General features: G+C 45.1%; 1 protein-coding gene across 1 annotated transcript in view; it reads right to left on the reverse strand.

The window, feature by feature from the left end:
• Positions 1-4866: 4866 nt before the first annotated feature.
• LOC311134974 (FYVE, RhoGEF and PH domain-containing protein 4-like) overlaps positions 4867-23027 on the reverse strand; it is a 35742-nt gene continuing 17581 nt past the window's right edge. The window contains exons 4-17 of the mRNA XM_084168763.1: positions 14792-15446; positions 10912-11001; positions 10530-10675; positions 10048-10204; positions 9511-9649; positions 9177-9235; positions 8789-8935; positions 8460-8632; positions 6991-7021; positions 6798-6878; positions 6556-6681; positions 6213-6350; positions 5967-6107; positions 4867-5610 (exon numbers count right to left, since the gene is read on the reverse strand). Coding sequence (XP_084024889.1) covers positions 5344-5610; positions 5967-6107; positions 6213-6350; positions 6556-6681; positions 6798-6878; positions 6991-7021; positions 8460-8632; positions 8789-8935; positions 9177-9235; positions 9511-9649; positions 10048-10204; positions 10530-10675; positions 10912-11001; positions 14792-15446 — 2350 coding nt within the window. The 3' untranslated portion in view covers positions 4867-5343. The remainder of the gene's footprint in view (positions 5611-5966; positions 6108-6212; positions 6351-6555; positions 6682-6797; positions 6879-6990; positions 7022-8459; positions 8633-8788; positions 8936-9176; positions 9236-9510; positions 9650-10047; positions 10205-10529; positions 10676-10911; positions 11002-14791; positions 15447-23027) is intronic.

The following is a 23027-nucleotide window of genomic DNA, read 5'->3' on the forward strand; positions in this document are numbered from 1 at the left end:
GTCTCGGTGGGTCTGACTTAGAATATGTGGACAACTACAAATATTTAGGTGTCTGGTTAGACCGTAAACTCTCCTTCCAGACTCACATTAAGCATCTCCAATCCAAAGTTAAATCTAGAATCGGCTTCCTGTTTCGCAACAAAGCCTCCTTCACTCATGTTGCTAAACATGCCCTCGTAAAACTGACTATCCTACCGATCCTTGACTTCGGCGATGTCATTTACAAAATAGCTTCCAACACTCAACTCAGCAAACTGGATGTAGTCTATCACAGTGCCATCCGTTTTGTCACCAAAGCCCCATATACTACCCACCATTGTGACCTGTACGCTCTCGTTGGCTGGTCCTCACTACATATTCATCGCCAAACCCACTGTCTCCAGGTCATCTATAAATCCCTTCAAGGCAAATCCCCGCCTTATCTTAGCTCATTGGTCACCCAACACCCACCCTTAGTATGCAAAAATCTCTGAAGCTGGAGACACTTATCTCCCTCATTAACTTTAAGCATCAGTTGTCAGAGCAGCTTACCGATCACTGTACCTGTACACAGCCCATCTGTAATTAGCCCTCCCAACTACCTCATCCCCATATTGTTATTTACATTGTTATTTATTTTGCTCATTTGCACCCCAGTATCTCTATTTGCACATCATCTTCTGCACATTTTACATTTACATTTACGTCATTTAGCAGACGCTCTTATCCAGAGCCACTTACAAATAGGTGCATTCACCTTATAGCCAGTGGGATCACCACTTTACAATGTTTTTTTTTTTTTGGGGGGGGGGGGTTTGGTTTGGGGTAAAGGGGGGGGGGGGGTAGAAGGATTACTTTATCCTATCCCAGGTATTCCTTAAAGAGGTGGGGTTTCAAATGTCTCCGGAAGGTGGTGAGTGACTCCGCTGTCCTGGCGTCGTGAGGGAGCTTGTTCCACCATTGGGGTGCCAGAGCAGCGAACAGTTTTGACTGGGCTGAGTGGGAACTATGCTTCCGCAGAGGTAGGGGAGCCAGCAGGCCAGAGGTGGATGAACGCAATGCCCTCGTTTGGGTGTAGGGACTGATCAGAGCTTGAAGGTACGGAGGTGCCGTTCCCCTCACAGCTCAGTAGGCAAGCACCATGGTCTTGTAGCAGATGCGAGCTTCAACTGGAAGCCAGTGGAGTGTGTGGAGGAGCGGGGTGACGTGAGAGAACTTGGGAAGGTTGAACACCAGACGGGCTGCGGCATTCTGGATGAGTTGTAGGGGTTTAATGGCACAGGCAGGGAGCCCAGCCAACAGCGAGTTGCAGTAATCCAGACGGGAGATGACAAGTGCCTGGATTAGGACCTGTGCCGCTTCCTGTGTAAGGCAGGGTCGTACTCTCCGAATGTTGTAGAGCATGAACCTACAGGATCGGGTCACCGCCTTGATGTTAGCGGAGAACGACAGGGTGTTGTCCAGGGTCACGCCAAGGCTCTTCGCACTCTGGGAGGAGGACACAACGGAGTTGTCAACCGTGATGGCGAGATCATGGAACAGGCAGTCCTTCCCCGGGAGGAAGAGCAGCTCCGTCTTGCCAAGGTTCAGCTTGAGGTGGTGATCCGTCATCCATACTGATATGTCTGCCAGACATGCGATTCGCCACCTGGTTATCAAAAGGGGGAAAGGAGAAGATTAGTTGTGTGTCGTCAGCATAGCAATGATAGGAGAGGCCATGTGAGGATATGACAGAGCCAAGTGACTTGGTGTATAGGGAGAATAGGAGAGGGCCTAGAACTGAGCCCTGGGGGACACCAGTGGTGAGAGCACGTGGTGCGGAGACAGCTTCTCGCCACTTGGTAGGAGTGACCGGTCAGGTAGGACGCAGTCCAAGAGTGAGCCGCGCCGGAGATGCCCAGCTCGGAGAGGGTGGAGAGGAGGATCTGATGGTTCACAGTATCAAAGGCAGCAGACAGGTCTAGAAGGACAAGAGCAGAGGAGAGAGAGTTAGCTTTAGCAGTGCGGAGAGCCTCCGTGACACAGAGAAGAGCAGTCTCAGTTGAATGACCAGTCTTGAAACCTGACTGGTTTGGATCAAGAAGGTCATTCTGAGAGATAGCAAGAGAGTTGGCTAAAGACGGCACGCTCAATAGTTTTGGAGAGAAAAGAAAGAAGGGATACTGGTCTGTAGTTGTTGACATCAGAGGGATCGAGTGTTGGTTTTTTGAGAAGGGGTGCAACTCTCGCTCTCACATCTATCACTCCAGTGTTAATACTAAATTGTAATTATTTTGCACTATGGCCTATTTATTGCCTTACCTCCATAACTTACTACATTTGCACACACTATATAGATTTTCTATTGTGTTATTGACTGTACATTTTTGTTTATTCCATATGTAACTCTGTGTTGTTGTTGTTGTTTTTATTGCACTGCTTTGCTTTATCTTGGCCAGGTCGCAGTTGTAAATGAGAACTTGTTCTCAACTGGCTTACCTGGTTAAATAAAGGTTAAATAAAAATAAAAAGTGACTTATGGTCAGAGGAAGCAGGAAAGGGAACCAAAACAGGCCTCTGCACTTCCTGCAAAGCCCAACATGCCCAGTAGTGAAAGTAGAATTGGTTCACAAAGCAACCAGAGACACACTTCCATAATACTTAAACTTGCTTTATTTTTTTTACAAGGTACACTTTATATTAAGACCGTAAAGTGCGTAGATTCTCAAACCTTGGAGGAATGGAGGAGGGGGATCGGAAGAGTGAACAAATGTCCAAAATCTGGTTTTACGTTCAGATCTCATAAAACAGGATTGTTGTGCTCTTCTTCATTGTCTGTATCAGAACTGAGATTGAATGGAGATTGGAGAGGTGCATTGAGGCCATGTCACACTCAGACAAGCACCGGCATTGAACAGAGGATTGGAACAGTAGAACATATGAACAGAGGTTATAGGCACATTACCCCATTCCATTCAACACAAAGGACTCTGCAATCATTGGATGGAGTGAGTGACACCTTACTAGAGATTGAGGGACAACTATCTATGGTATACATTGAGAGACAAAAAACCTTAGTGAATCTGTTAGTCAACATGGCTCGGCTGAATCGGACAGAACACATGGAAATTTGAGGGATATTACTTTTGTGCTAAATCTTTTAAATCATCATGCGCATATTCTATAAATTACTTTTTAAATAAAATTAGATACAGTATTTAAAACATTTACATTTCTTTCCCCACCTGATTGTGCCGCTTAGTTGGGTGATGTCCCTATGTAAGACACAGGATCTGGGTCCATGGTAGTCTACCGTCATCCCTATGGGTCAGCTACATAGAAAACCCCACTGTATATAAATGTACTGTATGTATATTCTATATTCCGATATATACATGTCTACAAAAGGGCTGTGGGGATAGGTAACTACACCTGTACAACCATTCATTCTCATCCTCAAAACTGCCCTATGGATGTCTGTCTGTCTTCATTCATAAGTGGCGCAGTGGTCTAAGGCACTGCATTGCAGTGCTAACTGTGCCACTAGAGATCCTGGTTCGAATCCAGGCTCTGTCGCAGCCGGCCGCGACCGGGAGACTCATGGGCGGCGCACAATTGGCCCAGCGTCGTCCAGGGTAGGGGAGGGAATGGCCGGCAGGGATGTAGCTCAGTTGATAGAGCATGGCGTTTGCAACGCCAGGGTTGTGGGTTTGATTCCCACGGGGGGCCAGTATAAAAAAAAAAAAAATAAAAAAAAAAAAAAAAATATGTATTCACTAACTGTAAGTCGCTCTGGATAAGAGCGTCTGCTAAATGACTTAAATGTAAATGTAAATGTAATTCATACTGTACAGGATTAGAGTAGAAAGGCTCCTCTAATGATCACAGCAGTAGTACAATTTTATACTTTTCAACACATTACTCTGGCCAGGTTGTGGTTGCTTAAGAGGTCACTTTGTGACTCTCTTGGATTCCAAGGCGAGGAAGGTTGATCCAGCTTAGGACGAGTACAGCAGAGTACCCAGAATGCCTAGCCTGGCTGGAGAGGCCATCCCTTAGCCTGTTTGGATTGAAGCCTGTTCTGGATGGGAGAGCGCTTCTGCATTATTTCCCGTTTGCTTATGGGGTTACTTACAGCAATTGGAAAGTGTAGAGTGATCCTCTCGATTGCTATTCTGGCTAATTGCTAAAGTCTTTCTGGGACGTTGACCCAGGCACTAGAGGAACTTTGTTAGATTGATTCTATTCTTGCCAGTAGAACATGGCTACTGTGATGTGAAACTACATGATTGGAGAAGTGAGGACTGATAACTTTCCTTGTGATACTGTCCTAGGACAGGACCCTTTAGTTTAAACACTGTTCATTCAGAAGTCTGTCTGTTCGTTTAAAAAAAAATCAGAAACACTGCTAATACTTTGTTTTACACATTGTACAGGATCAACATCTCTGATATCAACACATGGTGAGCATTGCTTCTCTGTACATAACAATGCATTTGTTCCTGTCAGGGGAAACGGAGTAACACATATGTACAGGTACACAGGGCTGATGCAATGTACCGACCAGGGTTGGGGTCAATTCAGAAAGTAAACCAAATTCCAATTCTAAATATTCCCAATTGAATAGCATTGAAGATAATTGGAATTGGAATTTCAGTGCACTTCTGAAAATGACTGGAATTGACCCCAACCCTGGTACAGACAGCCAGTCCTCTTGAATCACATCAGCAGACCCATGTCTATGAAGCTGGAGGTCTGTTGGGCCTGCAGACATCCCCAGTAAAGGGTACAAGATGCCCCAGGCAGGTTGCCCTGAATAGTGCCTGTCTGTCTGAGTGAAGCAGAGACCGTCCTGAGGTCCCCTCCTCCCTGCTTCACTCTAATGATTATTTTATTTATTTTATTTTTAGTCATTTAGCAGACGCTCTTATCCAGAGCGACTTACAGGAGCAATTAGATGATTGGAATGCACAGCTCTATTGGTGGAGCTGTGCGGTCCAATCCTGCACTCGCTTATGATTGGTAGAATCCACTCAGGGAAGGAGGAGAGGCGTGGAATGGAAAGGGAAGGCAGCTTATCCAGCACTGAGTTTCCACACTGTTCTTGTGTGTGTCCATGAGGGTAGCATGGGACTGTTCTTGTGTGTGTCCATGAGGGTAGCATGGGGCTGTGTGTGTGTGTGTGTGTGTGTGTCCATGAGGGTAGCATGGGAATGTGTGTGTGTGTGTCCATGAGGGTAGCATGGGACTGTGTGTGTGTGTGTGTCCATGAGGGTAGCATGGGACTGTGTGTGTGTGTGTCCATGAGGGTAGCATGGGACTGTGTGTGCATAAATGCACATAGGTCTCTGGCGGTCTTCAGTTGTTCCATGCCACACCACACAGTTAGGTGCTGTCTGAGCTTGTCTCCTGGGCGCCGTCCACGGCCATGGTGCCCGTGGCATCGTTGGGAGGGGGGCACTCGGGCACCTCCCCAGTCACGGCCACCCGGATCACCTTGAGCCAGCGCTGTTTCAGCTCATCGCTCTCGGCCACGAAGCTGTGGACTGATTTGGACTGTGACAAACGGAAGCTGGCTGGAAGGTCGGCAGGCCGGGGGCTGTCCTCCACAGAGTAACCCAGAAGAGGGATAGTGGACTGGGCCTTCACATCCTGAGAGAGGAGGGGGAGATAATTTATATTGTAACTAGGTACAGAGGAGTTTCTCCTATTCAGCTAATCAGGTCACAGGGTGAAGGAAAACTCTTGCCCCCATTCATAACAAATATGGTTATAGAGAATGTGGATGTCTTTGCATGTTTAAGATTGACAATGTCCACATCACAGGAGGTTGGTGGCACCTTAATTGGGGAGGACAGGCTCATGGTAATGGCTAGAGCAGAATGAGTGGAATGGTTCAAATACATCAAACAACATGGTTTGATGCCATTCCATTCGCTCTGTTCCAGCCATTATTATGAGCCGTCCCTCAGAAGCATCCACTGCTCCACATTATGTGTTTGACTAACCTGTGGCGCTCCGTAGAGGTAGAGCACCAACGCCTCCTTCTCTGGGATGACGCACCACACCTTCCCCCAGGGCTTGTTCTTCTCACAGTACTGCAGGAAGCCACACATGATGCTGCTGCCGGAGAACTGGGCGGCCTCAATCTGTTGACAGAGGAGTGCTGTTTAGACACAGAATATATGCAGACGCAGGTGTGTGTGTGTGTGTGTGTGTGTGTGTGTGTGTGTGTGTGTGTGCGTGCCCCTCACCTCCAGAATGCCCTTCTTCTTGCCCTCTGCCTTTTCCTCTCCAGTCAGGATGGAGTAGCAGTCCTTACACACCTTGTTGATCTTGTTGCTGTCGTACTCCAGGGCCACCTTGTTGTCTGAGCACTTCCAACACACAACCTGATACAGGAACAGAAGACATCAGTCTAACACTGAACGAACAATACAGTGTAAACTAGCCAAACAGCCAGCAGTCAAATGGGTTGAGCATCACAAATAGTATTAACATTTTATAATGGGCGCTATATATTGAGTATAAACATGTTATAATGGGTTCTGAGATAGAGAGAGGTCGAGCATGGTGTCGAGCGGACGCTTCACTCACATAGCCACAGGCTCGACAGTGGTGTCTCCGTCGCGTCAGAGCATTGAAGGGCTCTCTACACTTCATACACATTGTCACCTCATTGTCCCGTATCCAGCGAGGGGCACGTTTCCCCAGCTCTGCCGTCTAGAGAACAATACACACCGACACATGTAGCTCAGGCACAGGAGGATCTTTGACACTCATTCAGTGCACAAGAAGAGTAAGAGGTCAGAGGTCATGTTCATTGTGATGACACTCACCGACACTTCCTCCACATCTTTGGAGGCTGACTTGAATGTCTCATTCTTCTGATGGAAGATCTCAATGGTCTCCCGAAAAGCCTGCAGGCCACACACACACAGACAGAAACATGGTCAGCAATACACACCCAAATCTACTGAACATACAGGAAATAAAATAATAGTGTAAATCAATAAGAATGTGATCATGTACCTTTATCCAATTGTCCTTGTCTTGTTCGGAGCTGAAAAATGAAATAAACATTAGTCCATAATGTAGCTTGATCAGTGGTTAGGCTATTATCCGGCCAAAAGTAGGCTACATGAAAAGTGCAATACTGTTAATATAACAGTGTGGGTTTTCAGTGAATTTATGTACATCACAAAGCTCATCTGCATTTCCTGAGGTGCAGCAACATTCTCAGCAACAAAAGAGGGATCAAATTAAGATCCTACATCTGTATGGAATGGAATGTTACACTACTGTTTATCATTTACATCATTTAGCAGAAGCTCTTATCCAGAGCGACCTACAGTAGTGAGTGTCATTCATTTTCGTACTTTTTTGTACTGATTCCCCGTAGGAATCGAACCCACAAGCACCATGCTCTACCAACTGAGCCACACGGGACTATGATGAGCTGTAATAGTGTACTTCTCATACACTTAAAACCCAATAGGGTTAGCAGAGGGATGTGGCCAAATTATAGTCAATCAAATCAATCAAATGTATTTAGAAAGCCCTTTTTACAACAGCAATTGTTACAAAATGCTTATACAGAAACCAAGCCTAAAACCCCAGATAGCAAGCAATGCAGATGTAGAAGCACGGTGGCTAGGAAAAACTCCCTAGAAAGGCAGGAAGCAGGCTCTGAGGGGTGGCCGTCCTGTTCTGTCTGTGCCAAGTGGAGATTGTTAGCAATAGGGTGTGGGACTGTAGTATACAGTTAACAGTTATTTTGAGAATCATGGCAGTAAATGTTTTTTTATACATATGGCTATAGGGTGGAGTAGAACTATGGCTGTTATCTACAGCTAGCTGCCAAAATAAAGGTAACACTAAATGAGGGATACAAAGTATATTAAAAGCAGGTGCTTCCACACAGATGTGGTTCCTGAGTTAATTAAGCAATTAACATCCCATCACGCTTAGGGTCGTGTATAAAAATGCCCAGTTGCCCATTATTTTGGCTACCATGGCTAGAAGAAGAGATCTCAGTGACTTAGAACGAGGGGTTTCATTTACATTTTTACATTTACATCATTTAGCAGACGCTCTTATCCAGAGCGACTTACAAATTGGTGCATTCAACTTATGATAAAAAAAATTAAAATAAAGATTTAATGGGGGGTGGGGGAAGAAGGATTACTTTATACTATTCCAGGTATTCCTCAATGGAGCATAGGGGGTTTAACCCAATTGAACACTTATGGGAGATTCTGGAGCGGCACCTGAGACAGCATTTTCCACCACCATCAATAAAATACCAAATGATGGAATTTCTTGTGGAAGAATGTTGTCGCATCCCTTCAATAGAGTTCCAGACACTTGTAGAATCGATGCCAAGGTGCATTGAAGCTGTTCTGGCGGCTCGTGGTGACCCTATTAGACACTTTATGTTGGTGTTTCCATTATTATGGCAATTACCTGTGTGTATGGCTCTGTAGGATGTAACAGCTTACCTGGCCTGAAGCTCCAGAGTCCTCTCCTTGCCAGACACCTGGAAGGTGTGGGGGTAGTCCTCGTTGGTGGTCCCTAGTACCTTCATGCCCTCGATGCCGATGCGGGTGCGTACTGTGTACTTGGGCCCTCCCAGACTGAACTTGGGCACGCAGTACAACAGCATGTTGTTGAACTGAAGGGGAACAAAGAAACACCTATGATTAATGCTTGTTTTGCTAATATATTGCTCCAGACTTGGTTGAGTACAGAGATTAAGTGAAATGTGTGTGTGTGTGTGTGTGCGTGCGTGCGTGCGCGTGCATGCATTGCATGTGTGTGTGTTTCTCACCAGGAAGAGGTATCTCTCCATAGCCGAGGTGTTCCTGGCAGCCAGCTTCAGGATGTGTCCCTCCTTGATGAACTCATTGGAGGCGTTGACGATGTCCTCCTCCTCCCCTAACCTCTCATAGATCTCCAGCAGCTTCTTCAGATTCTCCTGAGAAGGGAAGGGGTTTTAGTTGGATTCAAAAAGCTTGGTTGGGTTCAAGCACTAGCCAAAAAGCATCTGAGTAGAAGTGCTGATCTAGGATCAGGTCCCCCTTGTCCATATAGTCTTATTCGTAAAAATCATAGAGGCAAAATTGATCCCAGATCAGCACTCCTACTCTGAGAAGCTTTTTGAATACAGGCCCTGATTTTATTTCAGATTATAAGAGTGGTGTGCTGCAGATACTCACAGATTTTCGAATGGCACTGTTGGAGTGTGTGGCTGCCATGGCGATGATGTTCAATGACTCTGAGGAACATGGAAATAAGGAATGATGAACTTTGACCTTATGAAAATGAAATGAATTATGTAATAAAAAAATTATACAATTGTAAACAACAGTTTTGTGTGTTTTCAATGTAAGGAAAATGTTTATACTTGGCAATGGAGGTTTCAAATGTCTTTTTTTATGTGAAGTAAATACACAATTATAATCACAAGAAAGTATTTCGAGTTACATGGACTCCTGCTCTACTGTGTACAGATTATGAATAGTAAAAAGCACTTTCCAGTGTTGTACTCACTTTCTGCATCTCGGTGGTCGGGGTCGTCCTGAGGCAGTTTCTTCAGGTAGTCTTTGAGCAGCATCTCGTAACGGGGAACTCTCTGTACCGGCTCCAACATGTGGTGCTGCAGCGTCAAACTGCCACACGCTTCCTGACTCTGAAACACAAAAAACAAAACAGTCCACTGTCACTTCAAGGTTCAAGGCTTAAAAGTAAAACCACACAATTGTTAGAGGAATATCCATTCAACAGGACCAGTTGACACAACCATAAATTATTCAATTGTTCCATTCCCTAATTACTATTCATAGTACAAATCAATAGTGAGATATAGATAGATTTCTGTCTTTCTCTTTGCAAACCAAATGAGACCTTGCAGCAGAAATCTGTATATCCACAGGTAAATTATTGCAGTGCTACAGTCCCAAACTCAGATCATGTAATTCCTAGAATTGCTATGGAATTATATAATTCCTATACAAACAATGTGTTAATCCACAACTGCAGACCTGTGCACTTCTGAATCAGGCTAGTGTTTCGAATCTACACTGGTACCTGTATGTCCTGGATGGTGGATTTAAACTGTGGAGAGCGGTCCGTCCACTGTTTAAGCAGCTCCATGGCCTTGTCAAAGTTCTTCACGTACTCAGCGTACATTTTCAGGAAGGGCGTGAGCTTCTGCAGGATGTCCCCCAAGCGAGGGGTGGACTCCCTGTAGGGAGGAGTGACAGTTAGATAGGGACCTCAAGGTAACCATCCCTTAACCTGAAACTCCACCAAGTGGAGGATGACTCAACCATGATTTTTCAACGGACAATCATTTAAAAACCCCAACTTTATTACATCTGTGTGAATTACATCTGAGTGAATCTGATTTTGAATGAGTCACAGAGGCTGAATTGTTACTTATCGTAGCAATATTGTTTTGTATCGTATTTTCATCCATTCTCAGGGGTGAAATCTGTGAGTGCATGCACTTGAATGGGTCTGTGTTCAGAGTCTATAACTCCGTGGCCGGTCAGTCATGAGGAGCTTACCATTCTCCCATGCGTTTCTCCAGGTCTGGCAGCAGGAACTGGCTATGGAAGGTGTTGATGGAGGAGATGTTGGAGAAGATGTTCTTCACCACGTCCACAGGGAACGTGCCCTTCAGAGCCTCCTCCATCAGCTTGGCACAGAACACCTGGATGGTGGCGCAACATGGCCAGGTGAGGTAAACCACACTGAATTGATCATAATAATGAACACTGCCTTCTTTTCAAGCTGAGGTAGACCTGGGTCATTGTTCAGTAGGACACACCATATCACACCGACATTCTGTTATTGGACAAGTTCAGGTAATACCTCCCTGTTTCTCACAGTATCAAAACGTTTTCTACCTACTGGTAGAACCCTGGACGGACAGTGGGACACACTCACCTGGTCCAGCAGGTTGAGCCGTGTGACGTAGGCCCTCTCTGTCTTCAGGAGCTCATTGGCGATCTTGTGCAGCTTCTGTTCGTTGGTCTCCTGAAACACAGAAGAGAGAGGTGTGTCAGTTGGCTGTGGGACAAGTTGGGGAGATGCATACTGTATGTACAGTTCATAGACATCGCCATGTTCCTATAGCTAGAGGTGGTGAAAAGGGCCCCTCGACAAATAATATATTTGTATATTATAATATATATTGTGTTCAAGTCAGGTTAGACAATTGGGAGTAAAGGAGGCATTGAACTCTGAGCCTGAAGGTCACGCTCTCTCCCACATTGTCCTCATGCTGCACTAGGATCCCATTTTGTTATAGCGGACACACACACACACACACACACACACACACACACACACACACACACACACACACACACACACACACACTTCCCCAGAGAGATCTATAACAGCATCGCTTTAAACAAACACTTGTGCTTCAACACAGCAATGTTAACATTAAGACAACAAAGGGTTTCAGTTCAATCTATGTTTTATGTTCCTTTTAATTGAGGGTTCCACAATTCCTTTTAATAAGGAGTGCTGTTTGGGCATACTATAGTATGTGTTCCTGTGTATATTGGGCTATTGTGGAGTGTGTGTGTGTGTGACTGTGGTGTGGAGGAGCCTCTCAAAACAGAAAATGAAAGGCTGGAAGGGGGAAATGAGACCAATGAACTGTAACAGTACGGTATATAAAACACCGACCAACGAGTGTCTCCCACATACTTAAGAAATCAAGATTCTGCAGGAAACTTGACTGATTGTTAGGGCTGAACAGAGAATGAATGAATGTTCGCTTCCTCTATTCATTGATATAGATGGATTCTTTGTGTGTATCGCACATGTATTGTTCAAGAGGAATGTTGTCTTGCTCTGTGCTACGTTCTGTACAAATATTTATTCTCATATTTATTACTTTGAATGTATTATTCTTCTCTATCACAATGTACAAAATAGTTCATTAACATTCAAACCATTTACCAGAGTATTACAAATATTCTACCTCAAAGCAGTCCTTCCTTGAACTCTCCACCCAAAATTCACACGAATACACTGACTGTAAATTTGGTTACTAGTCAAGTATAACTTTGTGTGTGTTTACTGGCAGAATACCCAAGCAAGCTGAATGTTTCACACATTGAGTGTCACGATCGTCATAAGCAACGGACCAAGGCGCAGCGTGATAAGCGTACATTCTTTTTTACTTGTACACACAACGAACCAAAACAATAAACGATACGAAACGTGAAGTCCTTGGTTACAATACAAACCATACGGAACAAGATCCCACAACACACTGTGGAAAACAGGCTGCCTAAGTATGGTTCCCAATCAGAGACAACAAGCAACAGCTGATACACGTTGCCTCTGATTGAGAACCACACCGGCCAACATAGAAACAAATGAACTAGATAATCACCCTAGCACACAAAACACATTGAAACCACACACCCTGGCTCAACATAACAGAGTCCCAGAGCCAGGGCGTGACATTGAGAAACCACTTGCAAGGGTTCTCTGTCTCAGCTTCTATTAATAATAATAATAATAATAATAATAATAATAATATATACACTACCGGTCAAAAGTTTTAGAATACCTATCATTCAAGGGTTTTTCTTTATTTTGACTATTTTCTACATTGTAGAATAATAGTGAAGACATCAAAACTACGAAATAACACATTTGGAATCATGTAGTAACCCAAAAAGTGTTAAACAAATCAAAATATATGTTATATTTGAGATTCTTCAAATAGCCACCCTTTGCCTTGATGACAGCTTTGCACACTCTTGGCATTCTCTCAACCAGCTTCACCTGGAATGCTTTTCCAACAGTCTTGAAGGAGTTCCCACATATGCTGAGCACTTGTTGGATGCTTTTCCTTCACTCTGTGGTCCAACTCATCCCAAACCATCTCAATTTGGTTGAGGTCGGGTGATTGTCAAGGCCAGGTCATCTGATGCAGCATTCCATCACTCTCCTTCTTGGTAAAATAGCCCTTACAAAGCCTGGAGGTGTGTTGGGTCATTGTCCTGTTGAATAACAGATTGCCCCACTAAGCCCAAACCAGATGGGATGGCGTATCGCTGAAGAATGCTGTGGTAGCCATGCTTGTTAAGTGTGCCTTGAATTCTAAATAAATCACAGAGAGTGTCACCAGTAAAGCACCCCCACACCATAACACCTCCTCCTCCATGCTTTACGGTGGGAAATACACATGCGGAGATCATCCGTTCACCCACACCGCGTCTCACAAAGACACAGCGGTTGGGACAAAAAATCTCCAATTTGGACTCCAGATCAAGGGACAAATTTCCTCCAGTCCAATGTCCATTGCTCATGTTTCTTGGCCAAAGCAATTCTCTTCTTCTTACTGGTGTCTTAAAGTAATGATGGACTGTCGTTTCGCTTTGTTTATTTGGTCTTTTACCAAATAGGGCTATATTCTGTATACACCCCCCCTACCTTGTCACAACACAACTGATTGGCTCAAATGCATTAAGAAGGAAAGAAATTACACAAATTACACCTGTTAATTGAAATGCATTCCAGGTGATTACCTCATGAAGCTGGTTGAGAGAATGTCAAGCGTGTGCAATGCTGTCATCAAGGTAAAGGGTGGCTATTTGAAGAATCTCAAATATAAAATAAATGTGGATTTGTTTAACACTTTTTTGGTTAATACATGATACCATATGTTATTTCATAGTTTTGATGTCTTCACTGTTATTCTACAATGTAGAAAATAGTAAAAATAAAGAAAAACCCTTGAATGAGTAGGTGTTCTAAAACTTTTGACCAGTAGTGTAATGTATGCCATTTAGCAGATGCCTTTTTCCAATGCGACTTATGATCATGCGTGCATACGTTTTAGGTATGGTGGTATACTGTAGGTCCACTGTCCTGCTAAAACTGACAAAACACACTCGGAGAAATTGTCCCCCAGCTCTACTGTACGTTATGTATTGCTTTTATCAAAAATACACAACATTTCTACCACCCATGGTCTTCTTCTCTCTCTGCTAGCTTAGTATGTCTAGTAACCAACAGAGATACAGTATAGACTGACAAGCCATGAAGCATAGGATCCACTTTAACTCTAGCTAGAGCCAATCTCTCATACACTACCATGTAGAGATAGGGGGTTTCATTCACTGCTGAGTGAACACACTAATCTGAGAGACAGATATTTATAATCACGAGGCATTCAGCCAGGCAGCAGCAAGGCCTCCCACAGGGTTACTGTGGTTTAAACTCAACTCTTCAGCTGCTGAAGCATTTGACATCTGTTCAGTCCAGTCCCGAAAATGACCCCCAGCAGTAGCAGACTCAGTCAGTAAGAACCAGACACACTGCTGAGACAAAGGCTATACTCTTAGAAAAAATGGTGCTATCTAGAACCAAAAAGGGTTATTTGGCTGTCCCCATTGGTGAACCCTTTGAAGAACCCCTTTTAGTTTGAAGAACCCCATTTAGAACCCCTTTCCACAGAGGGTTCTAAATGGAACCCAAAAGAGTTCTACCTGGAACCAAAACGGGTTCTATCTGGAACCAAAAAGGGTTCTCCTATGAGGACAGCAGCAGAACACTTTAGTGTGTACTGTAGTAAAGGGGCTGTGATGTTACATTAGACTGTGAAGTCAGTTAAATGAGACAGCACATAGCTCTAATGGGAAAATATCCTGAGACATCTGACATGGGGATATACATAAATGTGCCAGGGAAAACACATGCATAAACACCAACACTGTGCTGACATGAACTCTCTGGCCACTCAGTGTAACAGCTTTATAGTAACACACACACCATCCACCCCACAGACACTTACCGGTACCTTCTGCTCCACAGTGCCCTCCTCCTTCCTTTGTTTCGGTTGGGGGTCTCCTGTAGGTGGACTGTCCTCCCCAGCATGGGTCTCTGTCTCAGCATGGGTCTCTGTCTCAGCATGGGTCTCTGTCTCAGCATGGGTCTCTGTCTCAGCATGGGTCTCTGTCTCAGCATGGGTCTCTGTCTCAGCATGGGTCTCTGTCTCAGCATAGGTCTCTGTCTCAGCATGGGTCTCTGTCTCAGCATGGGTCTCTGTCTCAGCATGGGTCTCTGTCTCAGCATGGGTCTCTGTCTCAGCATGGGTCTCTGTCTCAGCATGGGTCTCTGTCTCAGTATGGGTCTTTGTGTTTGGAGGGGCGTCACCCCCACTCTGCTCTGTGCTCCTGTCTCCCATGTCCCCATTCACCAGGGCAGTGTCTGTCCTCATGGGGAACCCGCTCTCCCTGTCCCTGTCTCTGTCCACCTGGGCTAGCACCCCGTTAGCTGCCGGTTTGTGGGCATCCCGTGGCGTTCCCGGGACAGAGCCTGAATCCACCAAGTTGTTGTCCTGCTGCTTGGGCTCAGACTGTCTCTGGTAGCCCCGGTGAGCCGGACTGCAGAGGGGTGACTTGCTAAGCTGCTTCAGTGGCGAGCCCTCCCTCTTGGTTTCCATCAGGCTGTGAGAGGAGAGGAAGAGGGATAGAGCAAGAGGAAGTCAGAGACCACCGCTGATAAACACGTAAAGCCAAAGACGACAGGAAAGGAGAAGAGAAGAGAGAGCAGGTGAGCAAGTTCAGTTGCTATTAAGTATAGTGACTAGTGAGTGCTGTGAAAGAGTGAGAGAGACAGAGACTGCGCGGCAGCATTGAAGTATGTCCGCGTGTTAAAAATAAAACAGTTGAGATGCACCAACGTCCTCTTGTCTTACGGGGCTGCTGTGAGCTGTGCAGAGGAGGTGTGAGTGCTTAGGGCAGGGGAGGAGTGGAGTGGAGGAAAAGAGGAGCGGAGGAGGAGAGGAAGACTGGAAAGGTAGAGCAACAGTCCCCAGAGATAACCTGCTGCCCTACTTCTGAATGCACACGTACGTTTACACACGCACACACTTGTACACTTGTACACACGTACACACGTACACACACCCCTCCATCCGGCAGTACCATATCCTACAGCTCGTCCAGCTGTTTCCATGTCTGTGACCCACCTGCCCTCAGATGACACTTCCCTTCCAGTCCCCTCAGCCTACACTGCCCAGCACTATCCACCACTGCCCAGCACTATCCACCACTGCCCAGCACTATCCACCACTATCCACCACTCTCCAGCACTATCCACCACTCTCCAGCACTATCCAGCACTATCCACCACTCTCCAGCACTATCCACCACTCTCCAGCACTATCCAGCACTATCCACCACTCTCCAGCACTATCCACCACTCTCCACCACTCTCCAGCACTATCCACCACTATCCACCACTCTCCAGCACTATCCAGCACTATCCACCACTCTCCAGCACTATCCACCACTCTCCAGCACTATCCACCACTCTCCAGCACTATCCACCACTGCCCAGCACTATTGTTTGGCCGATAGGCTGTTGGTCGACCGAGATTTCTGTAGTCGAGCAGTAGCAAATATCAAAATAGTGTTTCATGATGCACAAGACACCTGTCTGATTTGCGCCTGTCTGAGTGGACTAATCCATTGTGGAGGCCACAGGGATGGCACAGTTCATCACTCTAAGACGTGCTACTGAAATTGTATATGGTTATATTATGTAAGAACAATAGTGCAACACTAATAAAAATAATATCATTTTATATGCGCATTTCTCGCGTTGGATAGTGGTCGCTGTCCACGGTGCTGAAACACATCAGTACGCTGTTGAATGTTTACACTGTTCCAAATTGTCTGATTTTTAAATTTATAATAATAATAATAATAATAACCCTCCTTTTTCTTGATCTCCTTCTTATTGTTATCATTACTTTTATTATTATGATCATCATTACAATCATAAGTAATGTCATTATCATTAGTAGGGTTAGTATAGCAGCCTTGTATAACCACCATCGATCTGTAGACCTAAGCGCGCATCCTGTTTAGTCTTAATACCATAACATACTTAGGCCTATATTTTTCATAAACACCAATAAATGTGACTGTTTTTAGTCTTTGCTGTAATAAAGGCTTGACAAAAAAACATTACAACAGACTCTCTGGTACGCTTATAATTTATTTAGTGTTGTTCACATTGTTCCAAACGGTCAGAATAATTTTTTTTGTAATCTAACAGCACCTATTTGACACACATAATATGCACTCAGCGCTTGCTCCTTACCTTATTTTTCTTGAACTCCAGTATTTTCCACAACTAGTTAAATTTATTCCACACATCTGACTCCCCCTTTACCTCCTGAGCAACCAGTAAACATTCCCCCATTTTGAGTTTATTTGTCAAGTCCTCTGCATCCATTTTGCTGTTACGGTGTTCGGAGTTTGTTATAACCAATTTATTGATGTGATTACGATATGCTATAGGTCAGGCCCTATTGGTCACGTGCATGCGATGCATACATGTGCCACGTAAAGAGAGCAAGGGTTGAGGGAATAGGGAATGTTTTTCCTAATGAGGGATTTCAGTAACAGAACATTTCAGTCAGACATTTTTGAAATTATGTTGCAGCTTCATCAACACGGACAGAGCAATAAACACTGTTAATGTGTGGTGGTCGCTGCAGCAGGGAGGTGAGAGAGACAACGGGTGCTAGTCACACAGTCACTCGCTGTCATTTTCTTTTTTAACACAGCGCAGCAAGTCTGAGCAGGCCCGGCACAATGAAATCAATTGCGATCGGACTACCTCTAGTAATTTGTGTGTCTTAATTATTTAATCTAGCAGTGTGCTTAAACAATCGGACAAGCTCAGTGCACTTGAGTGGGTTGAGTCACTGACGTGATCTTCCTGTCCGGTTTTGCACCCCCTCGGCTCGTGCGGTGGAGGTGATCTTCGTGGGCTATACTCAGCCTTGTCTCAGGGTAGTAAGTTGGTGGTCTGTTGATATCCCTCTAGTGGTGTGGGGGCTGTGCTTTGGCAAAGTGGGTGGGGTTATATCCTGTCTGGTTGGCCCTGTCCGGGGGTATCGTCAGATGGGCCCACAGTAATTCTCTCTTCTTCCCCTCCCGGAGGACCTGAGCCCGCCCTGCCTGCCTGCCTGCCTGCCTGCCTGCTGCCTGCCTGCCTGCCTGCCGTAAAATACACGTTGAAACATTTGGTCGAAAGAACAGACGACTCTTGGTCGACCAAGATTTTATTTTGTCGGGGACAGCCCTAGTCGGTAGAAACAGGAAGAGTGTATGAATAAAGGAACAATAGAGATGTACACTCTACAGGTGAGTCATTACTGGGCTGGAGGATGGAAGGTGTTCTAATCTGCACTTTGATACAATGTCACACCCTCGTTGTGACTATACCACCCACAGAGGACTGTTGTAGTTGTTCAGTCTTTCTATAAACTAGGGTACCAGTGAGGATTTCTTACACTGGAGAACTTGTTACAGCTGTTGATAAGTCTAATAAGAATTGTTCATGCCATTACATTAAGATATAACGAGGGATCATAGCTATATTCAATAAAATTCACAAGTTGATTTAAAACATATGCTTAACCCTTTATCATGGTTGGTGTCTTGACGGATTTGTCCAAAATCGTGTGACATAATCCATTACTTTTCTGTCCTTGCATTTAGGGCAGTGTAAATTGTCCTTATATCATATATTAAGAATGAATCAGTTAATTAGACATTGAACTTGAACCCTGTAAGAATCATGGATCTAGCTGTCAGATATTTATAGAGATCTCAGAAATGCAATGTAACTACTTAACATTTTGTATCTCCTTATGTTACCTGGTGAAAACACACAAATCCAAAATAATACATGCGATTGAAAAATCGAATGCTTATAACTGAAAGAGTCACCTTACCTTGATACCTAAATCGATACTGTCATTAAAGTGGTTCTTCAATGATTTTGCACAACACTTGTTGGATGCGCATTTGGTGTCGAGCTGTTTAATTACGCCGTGACATTTTCACACATCCTCATCTGATCCAGGAAGACATTTTCCGAATGACAGCCAAGTGACGAACAACTGTTGTGATAGTGCATGCAATGCAACAACAGCCCAAATGCTGGAAAAAAGGTGTTCGCGCAGCCTGTCTCATAGACTAGACATAACATAATAAAGTAAATCCGGGATTCTCAAATTAGTAAGGCAAAAACTAAAGTAGGGTGGTTGGTTTGGTGGATGGGTAGACGTATAACGCGAACGTCTAGCAACCCAAAGGTTGTGAGTTCGAATACGGACAACTTTTGCATTTTAGCTAATTACTACATGTTAGCGAACCCTTCCCCTAACCTTAACCCTTTTAGCTAACCCTTCCTCTAACCCTAACCCTTTTAGCTAACCCTTCCCCTAACCATAACCCTTTAACCTAACTCCTAAACTAAACCCTAACCTTAACCCACTAGCCTAGCTAACGTTAGCCAGCTAGCTAACGTTAGCCACCTAGCTATTCATGGCTTTATTATGTGTGTCTATGTTTTATTATGTGTGCCTGAGTCAGCCACATAGGCTACAGAAAAATGGCCATGCATGCATCCAATCTATTTAGTCAGGTAACGTCCACATTATTCACACATATTTTAGAATGTAATAATAATTTGAATATCAAGGCCTAAAAAAAATCATTATTCTTAAAGTGGTAATGGCCTACTTTTTCTTTTACAGTTTTTGCATGCTTTTTGTGGGGAGGGGGTTCTATATTAGTCTCTATATGTACTATTATATAAATTATACAATTGTATAAAGTTACAATTTAGTGCTTGAAAAAGTCCCTGAAAGTCCTTGAATTTGACTTGCCAATGTCTGTATGAACCCTGCTTAAAGGATGTATAGTCCTAGGCCTATGTTGTTGTATAGGTGGAGTAATGGGCTAATTTGCATATATTCACTTTTATTCCTCTAAGTACACATGTGGAACAGCATAAAAATCTTTTTATTTTGACATTTTGATCCCAATGTCACACATTAGGCCCATTATTTATAGAAAGACCCACATTGGGAAAGGCCATGGAAACGCTTGAGCAAAACACTGAGGCAATATGTTTCACATATCCTCCTCATAACCTTGGCTTTAGGAAATTCAGTTAACTTTCCAAAATATGTACAGAAGACCAATTCACCTTAATGCACCTCAGTACATATACAGTAGTATAATTATAACATTATACTGTGTTATACATTATACAGTGGCCTACTTGGTGTGTGAACTGCTGACTGCTCATAATTTGCAGATAGATGTTGACACATCAACCAGGATCAAAGGGCTTTACAGACGCTCCCCACCGCTTGGCTGCAACCCTTCTAATTTAGTGTACCCTGTGCGCACACCCCATGTAGAATACTGGGTCTCTGGCAGCGTTTGGAACTGCCGATCTGCGGTCAAGAACGCAGAGTTTATCTCAGCCTATGCTGCCCTTCAGTCACTTGACTTTTTGGCCCTGATGGAGACATGGATCAACCCAGAGAACACTGCTACTCCAGCTGCTCTTTCTTCATCTGACTATGTTTTCTCTCATAGTCCAAGAGCATCTGGTCGTCGCGGTGGTAACACAGGTCTACTCATTTCTCCTAAATAGAGATTTTCTCTTTTCTCCCTCTCTCACCGGTCAATCTCCTCATTTGAATTCCATGCTGTCACTGTCACTTGTCCACTCAAGCTTAACATTATTGTCATCTATCACCCACCATGTGCCCTTGGAGAGTTCCTCAATGAGCTTGACACCTTGATAAGCTCATTTCCTGACGATGGCTCACTGCTCTTCGTACTTGGCGACTTCAACCTCCTGACGTCTGCCTTAGATTAATTTCTGTCCAACTCTCTCTTTCTCCTCCTTGCCTCTTTTGACCTCACCCTTTCCCAATCCCCTCCAACTCACAAGGCAGGCAATACGCCTGACCTCATCTTTACTAGTTCTGCTCGCCTACTAATCTCACTGAAACCCCCCTCCAGATCTCTGATCACTACTTTGTTTCCTTTTCTGTCTCCCTTTCCTCCAACCCTAACCACTCAGACCCTACCCAGATGGTCATGTGCTGTCGCAATCTTCGCTCTCTCTCTCCAACTACTATTTTCTCTGTATCCACTGCTAAAGCCACTTTCTACCACTCTAAATTTCAAAGCTTCTGCCTCTAACCCTAGGAAACTATTTTCCACCTTCTCCTCCCTCCTTAATCCTCCAACCCCTCCCTCCTCCCTCTCTGCGGACGACTTTGTCAACCACTTTGAAAAGAAGGTTGATGACATCCGCTACTCATTCACTCAGCCTATTGAGTCCACTGGTCTCACTCACACAGAACTACCCTACGCCTTGACCTCTTTCTCCCCAGATGACAGCCTGCGACTAGTGAGGTCTGGCCTCCCGACAACCTGCCTGCTCGACCCCATCCCCTCCTCCCTTCTCCAGACCATCTCTGGAGACCTTCTCCCATTCCTCACTTCCCTCATCAACTCATCCCTGACCACTGGCTGCGTCCCCTCTGACTTCAAAATGGCCAGTCGCTCCCATCTTCAAGAAACGAACACTCAACTCATCTGACGCCAAAGGGTATAGACCTGTATCCCTTCTTTCTTTCCAAAACACTTGAGTGTGCTGTCTCTGATCAACTCTCTCGTTATCTCTCTCAGAACGATCTTTTGACCCTAACCAGTCACGCTTCAAGACGGGTCACTCAACCGAGATTGCTCTTCTCTGTGTCACGGACGCTCTCCGCACTGCCAAAGCTGACTCGCTCTCCTCTGTTCTCATCCTGCTAGATCTATCCGCTGCCTTTGACACTGTGAACCACCAGAGCGTCCTCTCCACGCTCTCAGGGCTGAGCGTCTCAGACTCTACACACTCTTGGATTGCATCCTACCTGGCAGGCGACGTGGAGAGGATCTGTCTGCACCACATACTCTCACTACTGGTGTCCCTCAGGGCTCGGTTCTAGGCCATCTCCTCTTCTCTCTATACACCAAGTCACTCAGCTCCGTCATATCCTCACATGGTCTCTCCTATCATTGCTATGTGGATGACACTCAACTTCTTTTCTCCTTCACTCCTTCTGACACCCAGGTGGCAGCATGCATCTCTGTGTGCCTGGCAGATATCTCAACTTGGATGTCGGCCCACCACCTCAAGCTCAACCTCAACAAAACGGAGCTGCTCTTCCTCCCGGGGAAGGCCTGCCCGCTCAAAGACCTCTCCATCATGGTTGACAACTCCAGTGTCGCCCTCCCAGAGTGCAAAGAACCTTGGCGTGACCCTGGACAACACCCTGTCGTTCTCTGCTAACATCAAAGCAGTGACTCGCTCCTGCAGGTTCATGCTCTACAACATCCGTAGAGTACGACCCTACCTCATACAGGAAGCGGCGCCGGTCCTAATCCAGGCACTTATCCTCTCCCGTCAGGACTACTACAACTTGCTGTTGGCTGGGCTCCCAGCTTGTGCCATCAAACCCCTGGAACTTATCCAGAACGCTGCAGCCCGCCTGGTTTTCAACCTTTCCAAGTTCTCTCATGTCACCCCGCTCCTCTGCACACTCCACTGGCTTCCAGTCAAAGCTCACATCCACTGCTTACCTACAGAACAGCAAGATAAACTGCCCCTCCCTATCTTCAGGCTATGCTCAAACCCTACACCCCAACCCGAGCACTCCGTTCTGCCACCTCAGGTCTCTTGGCCCTCCCACCCCTACGGGAGGGAAGCTCCCACTCAGCCCAGTCCAAGCTCTTCTCTGTCCTGGCACCCCAATGGTAGAAGCAGCTTCCCCATGAAACTAGGACAGCAGAGTGCCTGCCCATCTTCCGGAAACATCTGAAACCCTACCCCCCTTCTAGCTCTGACTCTACTGATAGCTACTTTTATTGAAGAAAAATATACTTCCTATGCCTGTGATATGTGATCGTCCCATCTAGCTATCTTAAGATGAATGCACTAACTGTTAGTCGCTCTGGATAAGATGACTAAAATGTTCATTAACAGGGTGGCTTTATTGCTACATTAATAGCTTCACGTGCTGGAATTCCAGGTTTCCTCTCCTAAGAATTACTAGGCTAATTCTATTCCTTATAGGCTGCCCTTCTTCTGCTGAACTGAACAAAATTCACTCTGAGGGTGAGCTTGTAGCTCAAGAGACCTTAGATGGC

The sequence above is a fragment of the Coregonus lavaretus genome (genome assembly GCF_964263955.1).
Source record: "Coregonus lavaretus genome assembly, chromosome: 9".
In the NCBI taxonomy this organism is placed as follows: domain Eukaryota; kingdom Metazoa; phylum Chordata; class Actinopteri; order Salmoniformes; family Salmonidae; genus Coregonus; species Coregonus lavaretus.